Source organism: Galeopterus variegatus, unplaced genomic scaffold (genome assembly GCF_000696425.1).
Source record: "Galeopterus variegatus unplaced genomic scaffold, G_variegatus-3.0.2 Scaffold9, whole genome shotgun sequence".
Classification (NCBI taxonomy): Eukaryota; Metazoa; Chordata; class Mammalia; order Dermoptera; family Cynocephalidae; genus Galeopterus; species Galeopterus variegatus.
In genome coordinates, this window is record NW_007726120.1 from 1,058,647 (window position 1) to 1,075,744 (window position 17,098).

Genomic DNA, 17,098 nt, shown 5'->3' on the forward strand with positions numbered 1-17,098 from the left:
AGAAATGTAGAAGATTAGTTTGGTGTTATGACACATAAACTACAGGAGAGAAAACAGAGTGCACTCAGTGAAAATAACAAGAATGCTACTGAATAAATATAGTGTTGAAGCCATTAATTCATCAATGATTTATTAGGTGGTTTATCGCAGGTGGGGCATTATGCTGGGCACTGGGAAAACCAAAGATGAGATAAGAAAGGGGAGATAGGATTTACATAAAGAACTTTACTAAAAGCTAGAAATGACAAACACTGCAAGGTGTTTCTGAAAAAAAAAAAAGGGAAAAGAAACCAGCATCTATTAAGCATCTATCATGTGCAAGTCACAGCGCTTAGCATTTTCTTATAAACTTATCTCATGAAACTGAAAATGAGCCTTCATTTCTGACCGATCAGAAAACTGAGGAGCTGAGAGTTTAAGTTTTACTCAAGGTCACCGAGTTACTAAAATGGTAGGACTAGATTTTAATTCAAATCGTTTGATTCAAAGCCCATGCTCTTTCCAGTAAACCATATCACTTTAGATGTGTCCCAAGAGTTCAGAAGGGAGGCATAGCTCAGCTCAGGAGATGAAGAGAAGCTTCTTAAAAGAAATGTTATGTGAATTAATTTTGATGAGTAAATTTTGAATAGATTGGTTCAGATGGAAAATACATGTATATATTACTATTGTAACTAACTCCATGTTTTAAAAATATAGTTACTATTGTAACTAAAGCCATGTTTTAAAAATATAATACTAGTAATTGTATATAAAATGGATAGATGAGTAACAGACTGAAGAATGGAGACCATATGTTTATAGTAGTGCAAGTAATTGATAATAAGATCTTGAACTTGGCAATGGAAGGAGAAGGGAAGAGATAAATACAAGTCATTTCAGAGGCACAACTGACAGAACTTGATGGAGAGCACTGCAAGGGGGAGAGAGATAGATAATGTTGATACTCTGAACCCCAATGCAGAGGATGGTGCCTTTGAAAGAAATAGGAAAGAGAATTTGGGTTGGTGGGACGTGCTATTTCTATGTCTACTATGCACCCAGACTTTTATAGTGCCTGGACCATAGAAGGTACTCAATACAATCATTTACCTATGTACTCAGTCCCTACTCTGTTCCAGTGATTGTCCTAAACACAAGAGATATAGAAGTGAAAAGAAAAGAGCAAAACAAAATTTCTTCCTCTCATTTAGTACAGTGGACTTCATGTTGTTCCACCCAAGCCAGGTTACTTCCATCTCTTTGATTATTTCTCTGTGCCTCTCCACTGACAGCTGAGTTTTTGCTTCTAAGAATCTGCCCCCATGTCTCTCTTTGGAGGACTGTTTTTGAGTTATCTGAGTCATTGTTCCCACTTCAGCACAACACAAAGTCTGACTGCCTAGAGGTTTACACTTCCCACTCAAACCCTTAACCAATGACTGACTACCGAAGTTATATGAAAATCCAGATTCCTTGCCTCAGGTAGGGACAAACTCACAGACATAAGTTATACTCCAAAGTTGTCCTGTGGTTTCAAAATAAAGCCACCTTGTGCAGGGTTTGGTTAGAAATCACATCTTCACTTGGCCGCTTCTTCATCTGGACCTGCAGGTTCCACCACTCCATTACTGGTTGATTCTGAGAATATTTTTTGTTACTTAATTACTTGCCCATTAGAGCTCATTTCAGTTCTGCTTTCAAAGAACCTGACGTAAGACATGTAGTTTACATTCCAATGGGCAGAAACAGATAAAAAGCAATATACATAATTAAATTGCAGGGTATATTAGGGGTAGTTGAAGGCAAAGAGAGAAATAAGGAAGGAGATGTGGTCAGAGGTGTGTGTGTGTGTGTGTGTTTGTAGGGGTGGTTTGCAATTTTATATAGTGTGGTTGGAGAAGACATCACTGAGAAGGTCACATCTGAGCAAAGACTAGCAGGTGCTAAGGGAATGAACTATGCAAATGTCTGTGGGGAAAGCATTTCGGGCAGAGAGAAGAGCAAGTGCAAAGGCAGGAGTTGAGGGCACATCTGCCGTGACTGGAGAGGAGTGAGCATGTTGGAAAGTCCAGAAACAGGAGAAGGAAGTAAGGGGAGAAGGGCAGATCTTGCAGGAAAACACCAGCCATCGTGTGTACTTTGACTTTTTCTCTCAGTAATATGGAGATTCATTGCAGAGTTTTGAGCAGAATAGTAACTCCATTGTCTTGCATTTTAAAGTAATCTGGTTACTACATTGAGAACAAACTTTAGGAGACCAAGAATAAAGCAGACAGATCAGTTCAGAGATCATTACCAGGTCTGGCTTCATTGAAAGTCACACAGAGCTCTATGCTCTGAAGGACTCCACACATGGGGTCTAATGTTCTGCAGTCACCGTATTGATATTTTTAATAGTTTATCACTGAATTTGTATTTTGTAAGTGAAGTCCATGGGACTACAAAACGTGTTCTGGGACTTGGTGTCAGGCTCTGCCTACTGCCTCCCTGTCAGTGACAGGTTCAATACCACCCAACACCACTGCCCCCTGGCATCCCAGGCTGCTCAGCCTCCCCTTCCCCATCTCTTCTCAGTGACTACTGCCACCTTCCACCAGGGAGAATACTGTGTTCTGTTGCTCTTATCCCTGTTGGGGATTTGTGCACAAACCTGGGTCAAGTCGCAGTTAGGAACGTGCACTCCAGGCTGGTAGCACCAAGGCAAGTGAGGGACTCAGTGGGAGAGAGCTTTTCACTCATCCCCAATCCAGTTGTGTTTAGGTGCAGAGTTTGCAATCCCTTTTGCGGGGGGCGGGGGGGTCACACGTCTACTGTTAGTTGGGGCAGCAGGCTTGTGGGAAGGGGAGATTGACTTCCCTGACCCCAACTGGGGGCAGCAGCTGGTGGGAAGGGGAACCTGGCAGCCGGGGGCAGGGGTAGACACAATCTTCCTCTCTGAATCAAGGGTGCCCACGTGGCTCTGCACTTGCCCTTCGAGCATTTCTCTGCTTCAAGGGATGTAACATTGAATAACAAATAAAAACCATCAGATCAAGAGAGATGTGGTGTAAGCGAGAAAACAACTTACATTTTATTACCTTTTAATGGCCCTTTCTTCCTGTTATTTAAACAAAGAGACCCACGTTTACACTTTGCATTGGGCTCCATAAATTATGTGAGTGGACTCTGGCAATTGAAGTTATCTAAGTGAAAGATGATGGAGACTTGAATCAGGGTGCTAGCAGTAGAGGAAGTGAGAAACAGTTGGATTCTGGATATATTTTAAACATAATTAGTTGATGGGTATGATGTAGGCTATGAAAGAGAGAGAAAGAGAGAGAGAGAGGAATCGGGGTTGGTCTGAGTTGTTCCACCTGAGGACCTGGACATTATTTGAAGAATAAATGAATGATGATGTATCCTGTTATTTGATGAATAAATGAATGATGATGTATCCTGTTATACAATGCCTGAAATACATTGGTGGAGATGAAGGTGCAGTGGCAGAAACAAATTTCAGCTGTTTTGTAAAGGTAGCAATATCAAAACCTGGTGACAGAAATCATAAATTAAGTGAAGGAAAGGGAAACAATGAGGGCAACAAGAACACTTCTAATTTAGGAAAACAGAAGGAATTGGTACCATTGAAGAAAATGAATTTTTTTAAAAAAATAGCACCAATTTCTAAAGAAGATAAGCTCAATTTTGGATATGTTCACATAAATCTCTAAGAAAGACAGCCACAGACAGACAGCTTATACATTGCTGGGAATATGTGATGGGATCCTGAATGAGTGCTCAAGACTTGGGATCTATGCTGAGGGCATCATTAGACACATGTAAGCTGGAGTCACAAGAATGCACAATTTGTCAGAAAATGAATGTGAGGAGAGAGGTATACAGTATTGCAGAAGAAACCTTGGGTGCCACTTACCATTAAGAAGCAAGAGGAAGGTACACCTGAAGAAGGGGTATAGAAGGCAGGATCAGAAAGGGCTAAGATGAAGAGACATGGAAATCAAGGACTGTACATTCAAGAGAGTCATCGCTCACGTCAATGAATAAGTTCCTTGTAAATGTTTAAGCTCTTTCTCCAGGCCTGGAACCAGTACACTCATTACAGTACAAGCAAAGATGTTGAGGAGGCAATTTCTGCTTTCCAGCAGAGGTCAAGCTAGCCCCACAGTAGCAATGTTGTAAGGGGAAACCAAGTTATTCCTAGTGAGTCAGTAGTTTGTTTAATAACAGTGAACCTGTTGGATTTTAAAATATCTTAGGTATAAACTTTAAAAATCAAATGTATTCACATTACCCTTTACAACTTGTGTCTCAGTGGTACAACTTTCAAGGGGAAAATGGAGCAATGAAATGTATTTAGGTTTTGAAATCAGACACATATGAGTTTAAACTCTGGCTCAGTGTGGCAATGACAAGTTACCCAGCATCCATAAACCTTGATCGCCACCACATTTGGAAAGTGACAACAATACTACTTTCTTCACAAATATTGCAAGGATTAGATGAGATAACTAAATTGGCACTAGAATTTAGGTTGTGTTGACGTGATGTGAAGAAAAAAACCCGTGGTCTCTTGGGCTCTCCTTTTTTCCTTCCCTAGCTCTCACTCTTAGACATACACACATATGAACAAATTTTATATCTAGGACATTTTGGAATACAGCCATTTTTTGAGCATTGTTCTTTATTTCAAAGACCTTCTTCTCCTGGCTCTGCCTGCTTGGTATGACATGGGGAAGATGTCCACACATTCACATCGAGTGCCCCACTGGGGAGTTTAGAGGACTGCTTCTTTCTCCCCCTTCGAAGAGCATAAGGGCTGAAGGGAAAATTTTAAGTAGAAGTCCTTGATGAAACAGAATGAATGGGGAAACCTGAGCTGGAAATATTCAGGCATATGGAACAAATAGAAGTGCCTCACTCTCATGGGGAGAACCATCCCCTAGGAAATTTTCTTTCTTTACCTGATTATTAAGAACCAGAAGTGGAATTCTGTGATCCCAGCATAATCCATCCATCAAAAGCAAACTAATATATAATCAGATTGGTGGTGACCTTCCTGTTGATGTGCCATTTAGAGAGGGTTAAATTAGCTCGTGGAAGGCTACTAATATGCATTTAATACATCTGAAGATTAAAAAGAGATGTATAAATGTATCACCAGTCTACATACAATAAGATAAAAATATTTGTATAAAGGTATAGGTAAATCTCATTTTATATAGTTAACAAATTCCCATGAAATTTGAATACAAAGTTATTATCTGTAAATTGGTGTGCATTTCTGTTAAAGAAAAACAAAAAAATTCTTTAAACAAGATAGCAATCATTTAAAGGAATGCCTATGCTTTTTAAAAGAATATTGCTCAACACATATAATATGAAAATGAAGTATAGAAAATAAGTTTGTTTTATATTGAAACTCAACATAGCATTTAAAGAAAAAAAAATGACTTTGACCAGTACATACTGAACTTAAGTCTTTCATATTCTATTATGCTCTGCTCCTAATCTATAGTAAAAAAACATGTAAGTCTGGTTGTTCAGAATTTTCTTCCCCTTTTGGAAATTGTTAGTTACAGAAATGAGCCAGTGGATTCAGGCTAAAGAGAGGACGCACAAAAACACAACAAGTAACAATCAGAAAGTTCATGAGAAAATAGGCTCAAGGCTATGGAACAAGAAAAATAGAAAATTTGGAAAATAAATCTTCAAATAATATCCAGCGAATCTTAATTTATGTTTATGACATTAATGCACTGAAAAAAACTAAAACTTACAATTGTAAAATAGGATTAAAAGATGACTTTCAGAAAAAGATATTCCTTAGTCTTTCTCAACACTTGAGTACAAAATTCTTTAAGTTTTTGAGCACTTATTCACAACCATTAATTTGTGAATTAGTGCACTAATTTGTGATTAGTGCAGTAATCTGTGAAACTACTACATGATTATTTACTTATCTGAGATTTTATAAGCCAACTATTTTCTTAGTATAAATTTATCTTTGTAGTACTTATTATTATAAATGTGGATCTCTGTTGAGATAAGTTAGTCATATAATAATTATTACTACACATCCTTGGTTTTTTATTACCCTGTCTTTCATATAACTGTAACTATTTTTTTGCAGATGTCATCATGTGTAAAAACATGGCTTAATTTTTGTTACATTTTAATTTCAAAAAATATTGTTCCTCTTTTATAAATGAGAAACTAAAGGAAAAAGGCATTAAAAGAAAAACATTATAGAAACATCATCATACTTCAGAAACCAATTCTTAATAATTTTGCTTTTCTGATTAGTTTAAATATTATTTGCTTTTCCCATCATTTATGGGTCTCTAAATATAGTGTCTAGCCTTGAAAGTTGTAACATAAAATCTTCTGTCCAAAAAGTAATACAAAATATATGAAATTTAAAATTTTCAGGTAATGCATGTCACATAGAATTTTCATAAAATATCAGTATGATGTTAACAAGGGTCAGAGCAAATGGAAAAAAACTAATGTGCATGATTTCTGAAAACCTCGTCCTGAGAAATTCGAAACAAGAGACTATAATTCTTATTTCAAATCTTCACACAAAAGTCTCTTGGAGAAGAAAAAAATATTCAAGTGTTGTTCATTTTATGTCTTGGATGTTTTGGTAAAACATTTTGTGTTCACTCTTTTAAATATTCTAAGACACACTCACTGGTTGGATCAATAGGAGAAAAAGGAGTGACTCTACAACTAATATAATAGCAAAGAAACTGCACATATTTTGATGTGTCCCTGCTAGTGAATGATTCTAGAAGTCTTAAGCATTGTGTAATTTTTAGAAGTATGGAATCTGTAGCCGAAGAGCATGAGTTTACATTCTGACCCTACTACTTCCAGATGTGAGAACTTATTCATGATGCAAATTATTAATTTCTTGGTACCTCAGTTTCCTCATTTTTTTTTAAATGGAGATGATCTTAGTATCTACTTCATCAGGTTGCTATATGTATCAAATGGTTTCACAGCTCTTAAAATAGTGCTTGACAAAAAGTAGTTACTGTATGTTGGTATTATTATGGTTAATCTCCCCCCAAAAATATAATGTTTGGCAAATCAATTTGTGAATCTTTTTATTCCTTAATTTATATTTTAAATTAGAACCTTTTGTATAACAAGTTGGTCTATTGCAGAACACATCTGTAAAGTGAGACCTGAATATTCATTTGTTATATGAAACTGATGCTTGCCACAGAAATCTGTGAAATGTGTGTGTGCTTGATTTCAGTAGGACAAATTACTTTGAGGAAGGACTCTTCTAAATATCTTTCCTGGTCTCTAAGTTAGTATACATGGAAGATATACTATATATATACATATATGTATTCTGATGCTGATAATGTTACTCTGCAAATATTGAGGCACTGGAAATATGACCAATAAGTAAGTAGGGTGCACATGTGGATTTTTTTGTTGTAGTTGTTGTCCAGCATTACTTTGTCCCTTATTCAGAAATAGTACCCCAATTCTGCTTTTGAGGAATGCTTCTGTATCACTATTGTGACCCTGACTGTTCATAGATTTCAAATGAGGTTTCTTCCTTGTTTTAAAGGTGGGGCATGTGGCTTATGGGAGGCCCATCAAAGCACGGCATTACCCAGGACAGAGTGATTATTTCAGGATGGACATGCGACCCAGCTGGAGCCAGTGATATGCAGGGAGAGGTTATCTGCATCTTTGTTTCTATTGGATTTAAGTCTAGGTGGTTGAGAGGCTGGAGATGCTACAGCATCTTACCACAGTAAGGGAAAAATCTTTGGAAAAGTTAGAGGGAAAGGCCACAGCATAACTGTGTGTTGGTAACATCAATTGATCTCTTGAATCTTCTCATCACCACATGCCTAAAGCTAACCCTAGATAATAAATCATGAGCCAATAAACTCTGCTTTTTCTTTCTTTCTTTTTTTCTCCCTCTTCGACCAGTTTGAGTCACTCTTCTTTCTCTTATAACCAAAAGATACCTGTTAGAGTGACTAAAATATTTTTCCTGGCTATATCTTCCCCTTGCTCATTTCCAGCAAATACATTTTCTAACGAAAGTGATGGAGCTAGAAAATGTACCAAATATACTGATTTAATAGTTAGAACTGTTTCTGATTATAGTTTGTACCATTGCCTGGTTTTTATTTAATCTTTATTTTAGACTTTAGTTGCATGAGCAGGTATTTCTTTCCACAACTGAGTAAAGATCACAGATTTTTGGTGTCAGACTTTGAGTTTGAATCCTGCCTGCATGATCTTAGGAGATGTTTTCTAATCTCAGTGTACCTACTTTCTTCAGTTTTCAAATAAGAATCATAAGAGTGTTTACCTGATAGGTTTGCTGATAAAATACATACAGATAACTTAGCCAAGTGACTGGCACTTAGTAAATTCTCAAATCTTAACTATGTTATTAGTTGAAAGACTGGCATTTAGGATTTCACTGGCTTATCAGTTTTTTTTTCCTTCTGGTTACTTTTCAGTGATTTAAATCAGAGGCGGAATAATACTTGGTGTCTAATATAATTAATTTTTGTCCCCCTAGGGAAAGTTAACTTGTATGGCACAAAGCTATCTCTTTATTGATGTAGCAAAGTACTTTACTGGATTTTAGATCCTTTGGGTCTGAGGCTAATGTCAAATCCCACTGTATGTAATATTTTCATTAATATTATGGCTGCTTTATATAAGTTTTTATTTTTAACCGTTTACTATTTACTTTCTTTTTACTTTCAATTTGAACTAATTATATTGATTGAATGACTTTCTGGTGTAGCAAATAAAAAGTATGAACAGAAACATTATCAGTTAACAAAATTAATAATTGAAATCAGCAAAGTTTTAACGTTTAATTCTAAGAAAAGCCTGTCAAAAATCAGAACTCCAATACTGAAAGCTTTCCATATGTCTGTGTGTACACTGAAGGTGTTTCTCTTCACAGCTCCCCCGCCCTCTAGCGGTAGTCACAATAATGCCACTTTGTAGTCCCCGCACAGGAAATGCCTGTTCTTACTTCAGTTACCAGAATCCTTTTACAGGAAGTTAGGTGTGGTCTTTGAAGGAGAATTTAAAAAAAAAAAAAAAATTTTTTTTTTTTTTTTTTTTTTTTTTTTAAAGCATGATGGAATTTTAGCTGCAGTCTTCTTGGTGCCTGCTTATCAATCCTAAACTCTGGGGGTAAAAGATTCTGCAGGGGTAATGTTTCAATATTCTTATTTTGCTTATTCTCTGTGATGCTTCTCTACCTTTACAGTAGAATCCTTGGGGAAATCTGCCGGGGGACCACTTTCATTTTGAAGCTGCTGGCTGCATGTTTTAGCATGTCTCTTCTATTACAGCATCCAGGCATGGCAGTTTCCTCCCTGAGTGTATGAGGACCATCTTCATGCCTGTGCCTGTCACTCGGCATGAGGGTCTCTGAGCATGAGTGAGGAAAATAAAGGACGTTTTGGAGGAACTGTGATACTGGGAGGCAGTCTGCTATCTGGTGGCTGAAAGGTCCTGGTCTACTTCAAAAAAATTTTTTATGGAAACTGTCCAGTAGCTTATGTTATTTTAGATTTCCCTCTGTTTTATCTGGTATATACTGCAGAAATGCACTGGATATTAACACATTGTACTTTTAGAAAATGAATTTCATATATTTAAATGGCAACTCTCATTCTTGTAGTGTAGGGGTTAAAATGGATTGATTTTTTTTAAAAAGAAGGAAAAAATAGATTAACTGGTTTTGTGTAGATGGCATTCAAGAGTCAAGATTTTCGTTGTATTGTGTCAAATATAGTAGAAACTCCTGCTACTGGTTTAGAGATAACATTTGGAATGATTGTTGTGCTCTGTTGAGTTTTCTCCTTTAGTCTAATAAAATATCATTCAAATACCAGTAAAACTCCATTTATATTATTGTAAAGACCCATATGAGTTTGCTTGAAAGATAAACTATCTTAAACTTGTTATTTTTTTCAAGTCCTAATTCTGAAATGGACACTCAGACTGCTATGTTAGATTTTTTTGTGAAATGGGCACTATGTGAGAAAATGGGCTATCTCTACAGTATTTCCTAAGGTACTGCAAATTTGTTAATTTAAGAAGCAATTGCACTAGCCAGCAGCAGGTTGCTAAGCCAGGGGTCCAAGCTACAGACCTCTGATGTGGGTGACTTCCTGCCTGCTTTGGCAGGAGCTGGGTACCTTCCTGTGCAGCTTCCAAGCAGTTCTAAGCACAATTGGGCATCTCCTGCTCCTTCCCACTCCCTTGCTTTCAAGCAGTATCTACCTGTGTTTCAACAGTCTGGCATTTCAGGATTTTGAGTGCTCTTTACCAGGTGTACTGATTTTGAATAAACTCTTAAAGGTGAAAAAGTGGGCCCAAGGGAACATGGAAAAAATGGAGCGATACATGCAAGATCGTCGCGTAGCCTGGGTTGTACAATTTTGTATGATTTTTTATCTCTTGTTTTGGATCTCTGAATTTTTTTCCAGAAGCAATGCTGAAAAAATGGCTGCCAAAATATTCACACAAATGAAACAGCAAGCACAAACCAGTATCCTCCATTTCGGAGCTCTGAATTGGACATTTTCCCCCAAGTAGCACGATCACTTAAAACATTTTGGGAGTGGGAGATTAGACTCATAGACACCTACTGAATGTGAAGGATAGATCTCCATGCAAACAAATGAATGCATGCATGAGGTTCTCTGAATGCCAAATACAGCTTCTGTTGTAAAATATCACAGCTATCTTCATTTACATACTTTTATCTCACCGCTCAGCATCGTGCAATCACCTTTTATCCTAATGGTCATTGCTTTTTTTCTCCCCCCCCCTCCTGTTTCTGTAGCACTTTCTTATGCAAGGAGCTAAACAGTGATTAAAGGAGCAGGATGAAAAGATGGCACAGTCAGTGCTGGTACCACCAGGACCTGACAGCTTCCGCTTCTTTACCAGGGAATCCCTTGCTGCTATTGAACAACGCATTGCAGAAGAGAAAGCTAAGAGACCCAAACAGGAGCGCAAGGACGAGGATGATGAAAATGGCCCAAAGCCAAACAGTGACTTGGAAGCAGGAAAATCTCTTCCATTTATTTATGGAGACATTCCTCCAGAGATGGTGTCAGAGCCCCTGGAGGACCTGGACCCATACTATATCAATAAGAAAGTGAGTTCTCAGTCAAGTTGCTTTACTTCCCCTGTTTACTAAATGGTTCTGGGCTGGTCCTAAGGATGAGGGTGGAGAATGTTGTGCCTCCTCCCTTCTGTCTAAAATATCTCTAGGATGCTGAGTGACATGGAATGGACCAACTGTTCTAAGTCTTTGGAAGCACTCATTTTAACCTGCATTCTTGGGACAGGCAGAAAACTGAAAGGCATCCCGCAGTAGGGAAATTGAGGAAGGGCAAAAGCCTATTCGGCTTCTTGGACAGTAATTATATTCTTAAATAAAGTGCACATTGACCATGGTTTTCTTGCCATGTGGTGAAGCAAACAGTAGAAACTAGGAGTACGTTTTTTATATTTTAAAAATTATTTCTAGGAGTAGGATCTAAATTTCTCTTTATGATCTCTAGCTCTATATAAAGAAGTTTGATACACAGCAGGTTTAATTATGCCTTCATACCATAGAAATTGTCCTTTCTATGGCTCTCCATAGAAGAAATAATTAGCAGGTGACTTGTCAGTGCCAAAAAAAAGTTTGAGCAAAGAATACATCTGGAAAGCCTTTGAGTTCTCATGAGAAAATTATTTAACTGAAGAAGTAATCAAAGCCTCATTTTTACGCTTTAGGTGAATTATAAGTGCAGTTTAAAATACTGAAATTAAAACTTGATAAAGATGCTAAGAATTCCTATGGCACTGACCATAAATTTTCTTTATATATTTTTTTAAATCCTCATGTCACTTATCAAATTTAGGAGAGTTTATAGTGCTCAGAAGGAAAAAGCACCTGTAATCATGTCATACGTCAGTAATCAGTATATTGCTACATTACCACATTATTTTATAGAGCAGTATTTCTAAATAATGGTCTCACCGTTCTCTTAAAATGTCCTTAATGTATATTCTAAACTTTGTGTTATGTGTTGTGTTTTCTTTTTCAGACTTTTATAGTATTGAATAAAGGGAAAGCAATCTCTCGATTCAGTGCCACCCCTGCCCTGTACATTTTAACTCCCTTCAACCCTATTAGAAAATTAGCTATTAAGATTTTGGTACATTCATATCCTTTTTCAAATAGTCACTTGATATGATTTTCTTTTTTGACCAAATTATGGAGCCAGACATTTTCACAATATATGTGGCTGGCAATGTTATGTGCTCTTTCTTTTTCTCTCCTCTCGCTCAACAACTAGCAAAATGGGATCGTAGGTAAGTGAACCACTTTTTCCATCTTCTAAGTATTTCTCCTCAACCTGACTCACTACGTCTTTCTCTCTTCTTTCCTCTTCCCATCCCTTTTGAATTGCTTGCTACCTCCAAGACTTCTTCATTAATTTTGATTTCATTATTGGCTATTTTATGTCTCCAGATTTTACAGTCTTGCATAATGGAATAAATTTTCTTTACCGCCTTTTCATTGGGTAAATACATATACATAATCTGAATTACATGATTTTGTATCTTTTTGGTCTAAATTTTACTACTTTATGCTTTTTATTTGAGCATGTGAAAGCTTTGAGTTAGTAAATGTTTACAATTGTGTCTGTGTATACACTAGCCTTTCAAATATTTCTCCATATTCTTTTCCCAGCAGCATTCCTATTGGTTTTCTATTTTCTTTTTCTTTTTTGTCATTCGTTCCTATGTTTTATTCAAGTTACAGTTCTTGCTACAATTATCTCTCTTCAAAGGCTTAATGTCTGCATCCATATATATCCTCATTTTATTTTTCATTTTCCTTATTGAAGTTTCTACTTTCTAGAAATGGGATTGATGACACTTTATTGGTAGATGGAAATTTGATTTGCTCCTTGTAGTTAAATAGAGTCATTGGGAGTGAGAGATTTTATTCTAGTCCAAGACAGTGGTCTAGCTGGCAGGGGGATCTGAAACTTAAGCAAAGCTTCAGATAGAACAACTTTTAATATTCTCTCTTCTTTGGGAAGAGTCATTGCTTGGGATTTTATGATATGGTCAGCCCAGGGCCTGGTTTTAAGGCTTGCACTATAGAAGTTCACCACTTCTAGAAGGTCCAGAAAATATCTTGAATTAGATAAAGTAGGGAATTCAGGAGATGGGATAAGCCTAGCACAGAGTACTTGTCTCAGTTCTGGGTGGAGGGGATGTGAAGCCTGTCCGCAGGCTTGCCTGGCAATGTGGCAAATTATGTCATTAGAAGCATGGCATTCTGTAAGTCCTCTTTAAGCTCAAGTGCATCCCTCTCCCCAAGTTTTGCATAAACATCAACATACTTTTATTTGCTATTTATGTTTTATGTTTTTTTTTTTTTTTTTTTCCTTTTTGTCTTTTTTCGTGTCCGGCAACGGATCGCAACCCTCAGTGTCGCGCCCGTACTGGACCAGGACTGGCAACGGGATCGCAACCCTCGGTGTTGCGCCCGCACCTCGCTCAGCCAGTGAGTGGGAACCGGTCTGTATGTGGGATCCGAACCCTCAGCGGGAGCGCCGTCGCGCTTCTCAAGCGGCGCACTGTAGCAGTGTGCCACCGGGCCAGCCCATGTTTTATGTTTTAAGATTTAAAAAACTTCTTGTGCATTACCTTAAGCAATAATGTTTTTTAACCTCTCTTTTTCAAGTAAGAGAACCTACTTGCATATGGAGAAAAAAATGTCTTTGAGCTAGTATTAGAAATGAGTAATAAAGTTGAGATTTATATTTGGGTCTCCTGAATTATAAATTATGATCTATTATGATGTTTCAAGTATTTACAATCAATGCACTAAATACGTTTTTTCGTAAATTATTTATTATATTTTTAAATAATTGTATGTCCCTTGTGTTACATAATTTATATGGGAAATTTTGTGGAAAACTCAGACTTAGTTTGGTGTTCTGTTCATAGTAGATGCTGGGAGAATATGAATTCAGCAAATAAATGTCTAATAAATTAGAGGTTAGAGAATGAGATGCAAAACAAGCAAAAAAAAGGGAAGAACAATCTATTTTGTCCTGAATCTAAATGATATGATGGAATTAAGAAAGCCCAATATTAAAGAAAATGGCAGCTTTTTGTTTTAAAACTTCTGTGGGGACATCAAGTATTTCTTTGAAGATCTCATGAAAGCTATCTTCCTACTTCAAAAGATCCTAGGTGATTATGAATCCCAGTTTAAGATCCTCCCAGTGGTAGAGGGCAAGGGAGACTTTAGAAGTTCTGATCAGAGAATCTGAGTATTGAGGACATAGTTTATTCCAGGAGCTCTTTAGAAATCCAGATACAACCTGAATTTGAGGGTTTGCATTTGCTTCCCAGAAGAAAGAACTCAACCTCCACAAGGCAAAGTTGTTAGGAGGCCTGCAGTTACACAAGTTGCAATGTGCAGCCAACCAGGTAAGCCTGTTAAGGTATGCCATGCCGAACTGCTGATTCTCCCAGATGCTTTCACATGGCTTACAGCCACACATTTCCACCAGTGTAGGAAACTGAATTTTTAAAAATCTCTAATTGGCTGAAGCAAAATATAATATTTTAGATGACTCGCTTTGGAGTAGACATATAAGAAAAGAAAAAGCAGGTGGGCTAATAGTCTGAGATAGATAAACCCCTCAGTCTTTTGATGATACTGGCACAGTTGCCCAGAGAACCACCAGCAAACATAGATGAATATAATACTGTAGTTTGTAATTGATTTCCCCAATGACTTTGTCCTTTATTCCCCACAATGTAAACCCTAGACTCAAATCTTAGTTTTCTGACTTCAAGTGCAGTGCCCTTTGCTGTGAGTTAAAAATGCTTGGCCACGGGGGCTTGGGCACAATTGAAGGTCATTGTGTATTTATTATCATTAGTTTATAAACCAGAAATAGGCCATTTAGAATAAAGAAATTTGTATTTTAAACCTGGACTAATACCTCTACGTATTTCCAACAAAAAGCCTGACTTGTTTCTTAAAGAGCCATTATTGTCAGGAGATGTTGCATATCAAATTAGCTTTGTTTCCTGATTTTGGCAGAATGAGAAGTTATGCATACTCTGTTTTTTCCACGGTATATTTTGAAAACTGAAAATGCTTTTGATGTGCCTAGTGCCTTGTTTGAAATTTAATAAAACATGATTACATTTTCTAGAGAGAAAAGTTAAAAATCACCCATATTCTTAAAACTCCCTACCAAAATTTTAATGTTTCATGATCAGTTTTTATTATTTCAACTTAATATATGCACATGTCCTTCATTTTGCATTTGTTACTCATTGGTTCATTTGCAAATACTTATTGAGTACCCACTGAGTGGTAGATATTCTTCTAAGCTATGGGATCCAACATTGAGCAAAACAAAGTCCCTCTTCTCATGTAGTTACATTATGTGTGTGTGTGTGCCTGGAAGGAGAAAGACAATAAACAAATAAATCATATATGAGCTAGTGATAAGTGCTATTAAGGAAAAAAAATCATAAACTGCACGGGAGGAAACGTGGAAGCAAGGCAATAGGCTGGGGTGATGGTGAAGGCAAGAGGTGATGGTGGCTTGAACTAAGGTGTAAACAATGAGGGTGGTAAAATGTCATCAGATTTATATGTATTTTGCAGAAGAGCTGCCTGTCTCTGCTAAGCAATTGGATGTGGGTTATAAAGGGATGAGAGGAGTTAAGGATAACTCCAAGTGTTTTAGTCTGCTCAAGAAAGAAAAATGGATTTGCTATTGATGGAGCTTGAGATAGCTTTGGGCAGAGCAATTCTGTGGGTAAAATCAGGAACTTGGTTTTGAACATGCTGTGTTTGAGACATCCATTAGACTTCAAGTGGAGGAGTTGAGAAGTTAGGTGGTTATGTGAATCTGGTGTTCAGGAAAGGGTTGGACTGGAGATATCACTGGGAGGTGTCAGTGCACAGATGGTATTTGAAGTAATGACACTCAATTAGGCCACCAAAGACAAGAAACACTTCAAATCACACAGCTAATGCTGAACTGCCTGTCATTTGCAAAGGGTAGGAAAATGGAGAACATAGAACATTCAAGTCCCATCTCTGGCATTTACTTGTTAGCTACGTGACATTGAGCCAAGTTACTTCAACTGTTTTGAATCTCAGTCTTTTCATGTGTAAAATTGTAATCATAGTTCATACATCAATAATAATAAAGCCTATGACAAATACCCAGTACCAAGATCCATGACTAGTACTCAGGTCCTTGATAAAAGGTAACTATGACAGTTCATGTTAATAGTAGCTATAATTCTAACAACAACTTCTGCAAAGTTTAGCAAAAAGAAATCTCTCATATTCCCTAAGGAATTCCACAAAGAATTCTATACAATCACTACTCTGTTCCAGCTTGACTTTTCAAAGCAAATGTTTATACAGCACCAGAGTTTGGAGCTGTAAGTGATCAAAACATAATGTGGTCAATTGTAACCATCTCATTTTCAGATGAGCTAATTGAGGCCCAGTGATGTTTAGTTCCTTTCTAAGGCTATGTTTCCTGGTTCTCAGACCAGTGCTCTTTGCATTTTCCATCCAACAGAGAAAAACAGATTTTTAAACCCTCAGATATAATGTACTGCAGGCATTGCCAAGGTCTCTGGCTCTGTGCATTTCAAAGGTTCTTTTGAGTGGCTCCAACTTACTAATTCATTAAATAAGAAATGAGTTTCCTAGTTCATCCCAAATTTATATGATATGTCTACTGAAGTTTTAAAAACGTTATGGTTTTTCATGAAAAAAATGACACAGGTCTAAAGAAGAGAGGGCAATACAACTTAATGATTTCCATTTCATCTGTTTTCGGTGCTCAAAAGTTATCAACTATAAAGTTATTGGCAAATAGGAGTTTGTTAATATTAAAATTAAACAACTCAAGGGTTAACTCTATATATGGGACATTTTAATATTTCTGTTGGCTCAGAAATAATCACTGGTATATAGAAAGAGCCATATCCTACTCTGCTTAATTCTCTATTTTTAGATTAGAAAACCTCC

At 37.0% G+C, this 17,098-nt stretch overlaps 1 protein-coding gene across 3 annotated transcripts in view; it reads left to right on the top strand.

The window, feature by feature from the left end:
• Positions 1-17,098, top strand: part of SCN2A (sodium channel, voltage-gated, type II, alpha subunit) — a 139,547-nt gene that overhangs the window by 38,023 nt on the left and 84,426 nt on the right. Inside the window, exons 1-3 of one of the 3 annotated variants that reach the window (XM_008584440.1) lie at positions 8,905-9,198; positions 10,844-11,161; positions 12,102-12,220. In XM_008584440.1, coding sequence (XP_008582662.1) covers positions 10,895-11,161; positions 12,102-12,220 — 386 coding nt within the window. In that variant the 5' untranslated portion in view covers positions 8,905-9,198; positions 10,844-10,894. Of the gene's footprint in view, positions 1-8,904; positions 9,199-10,843; positions 11,162-12,101; positions 12,221-17,098 lie in introns of those variants that run through there. The other 2 variants (XM_008584563.1, XM_008584498.1) reach the window with 2 other exon arrangements.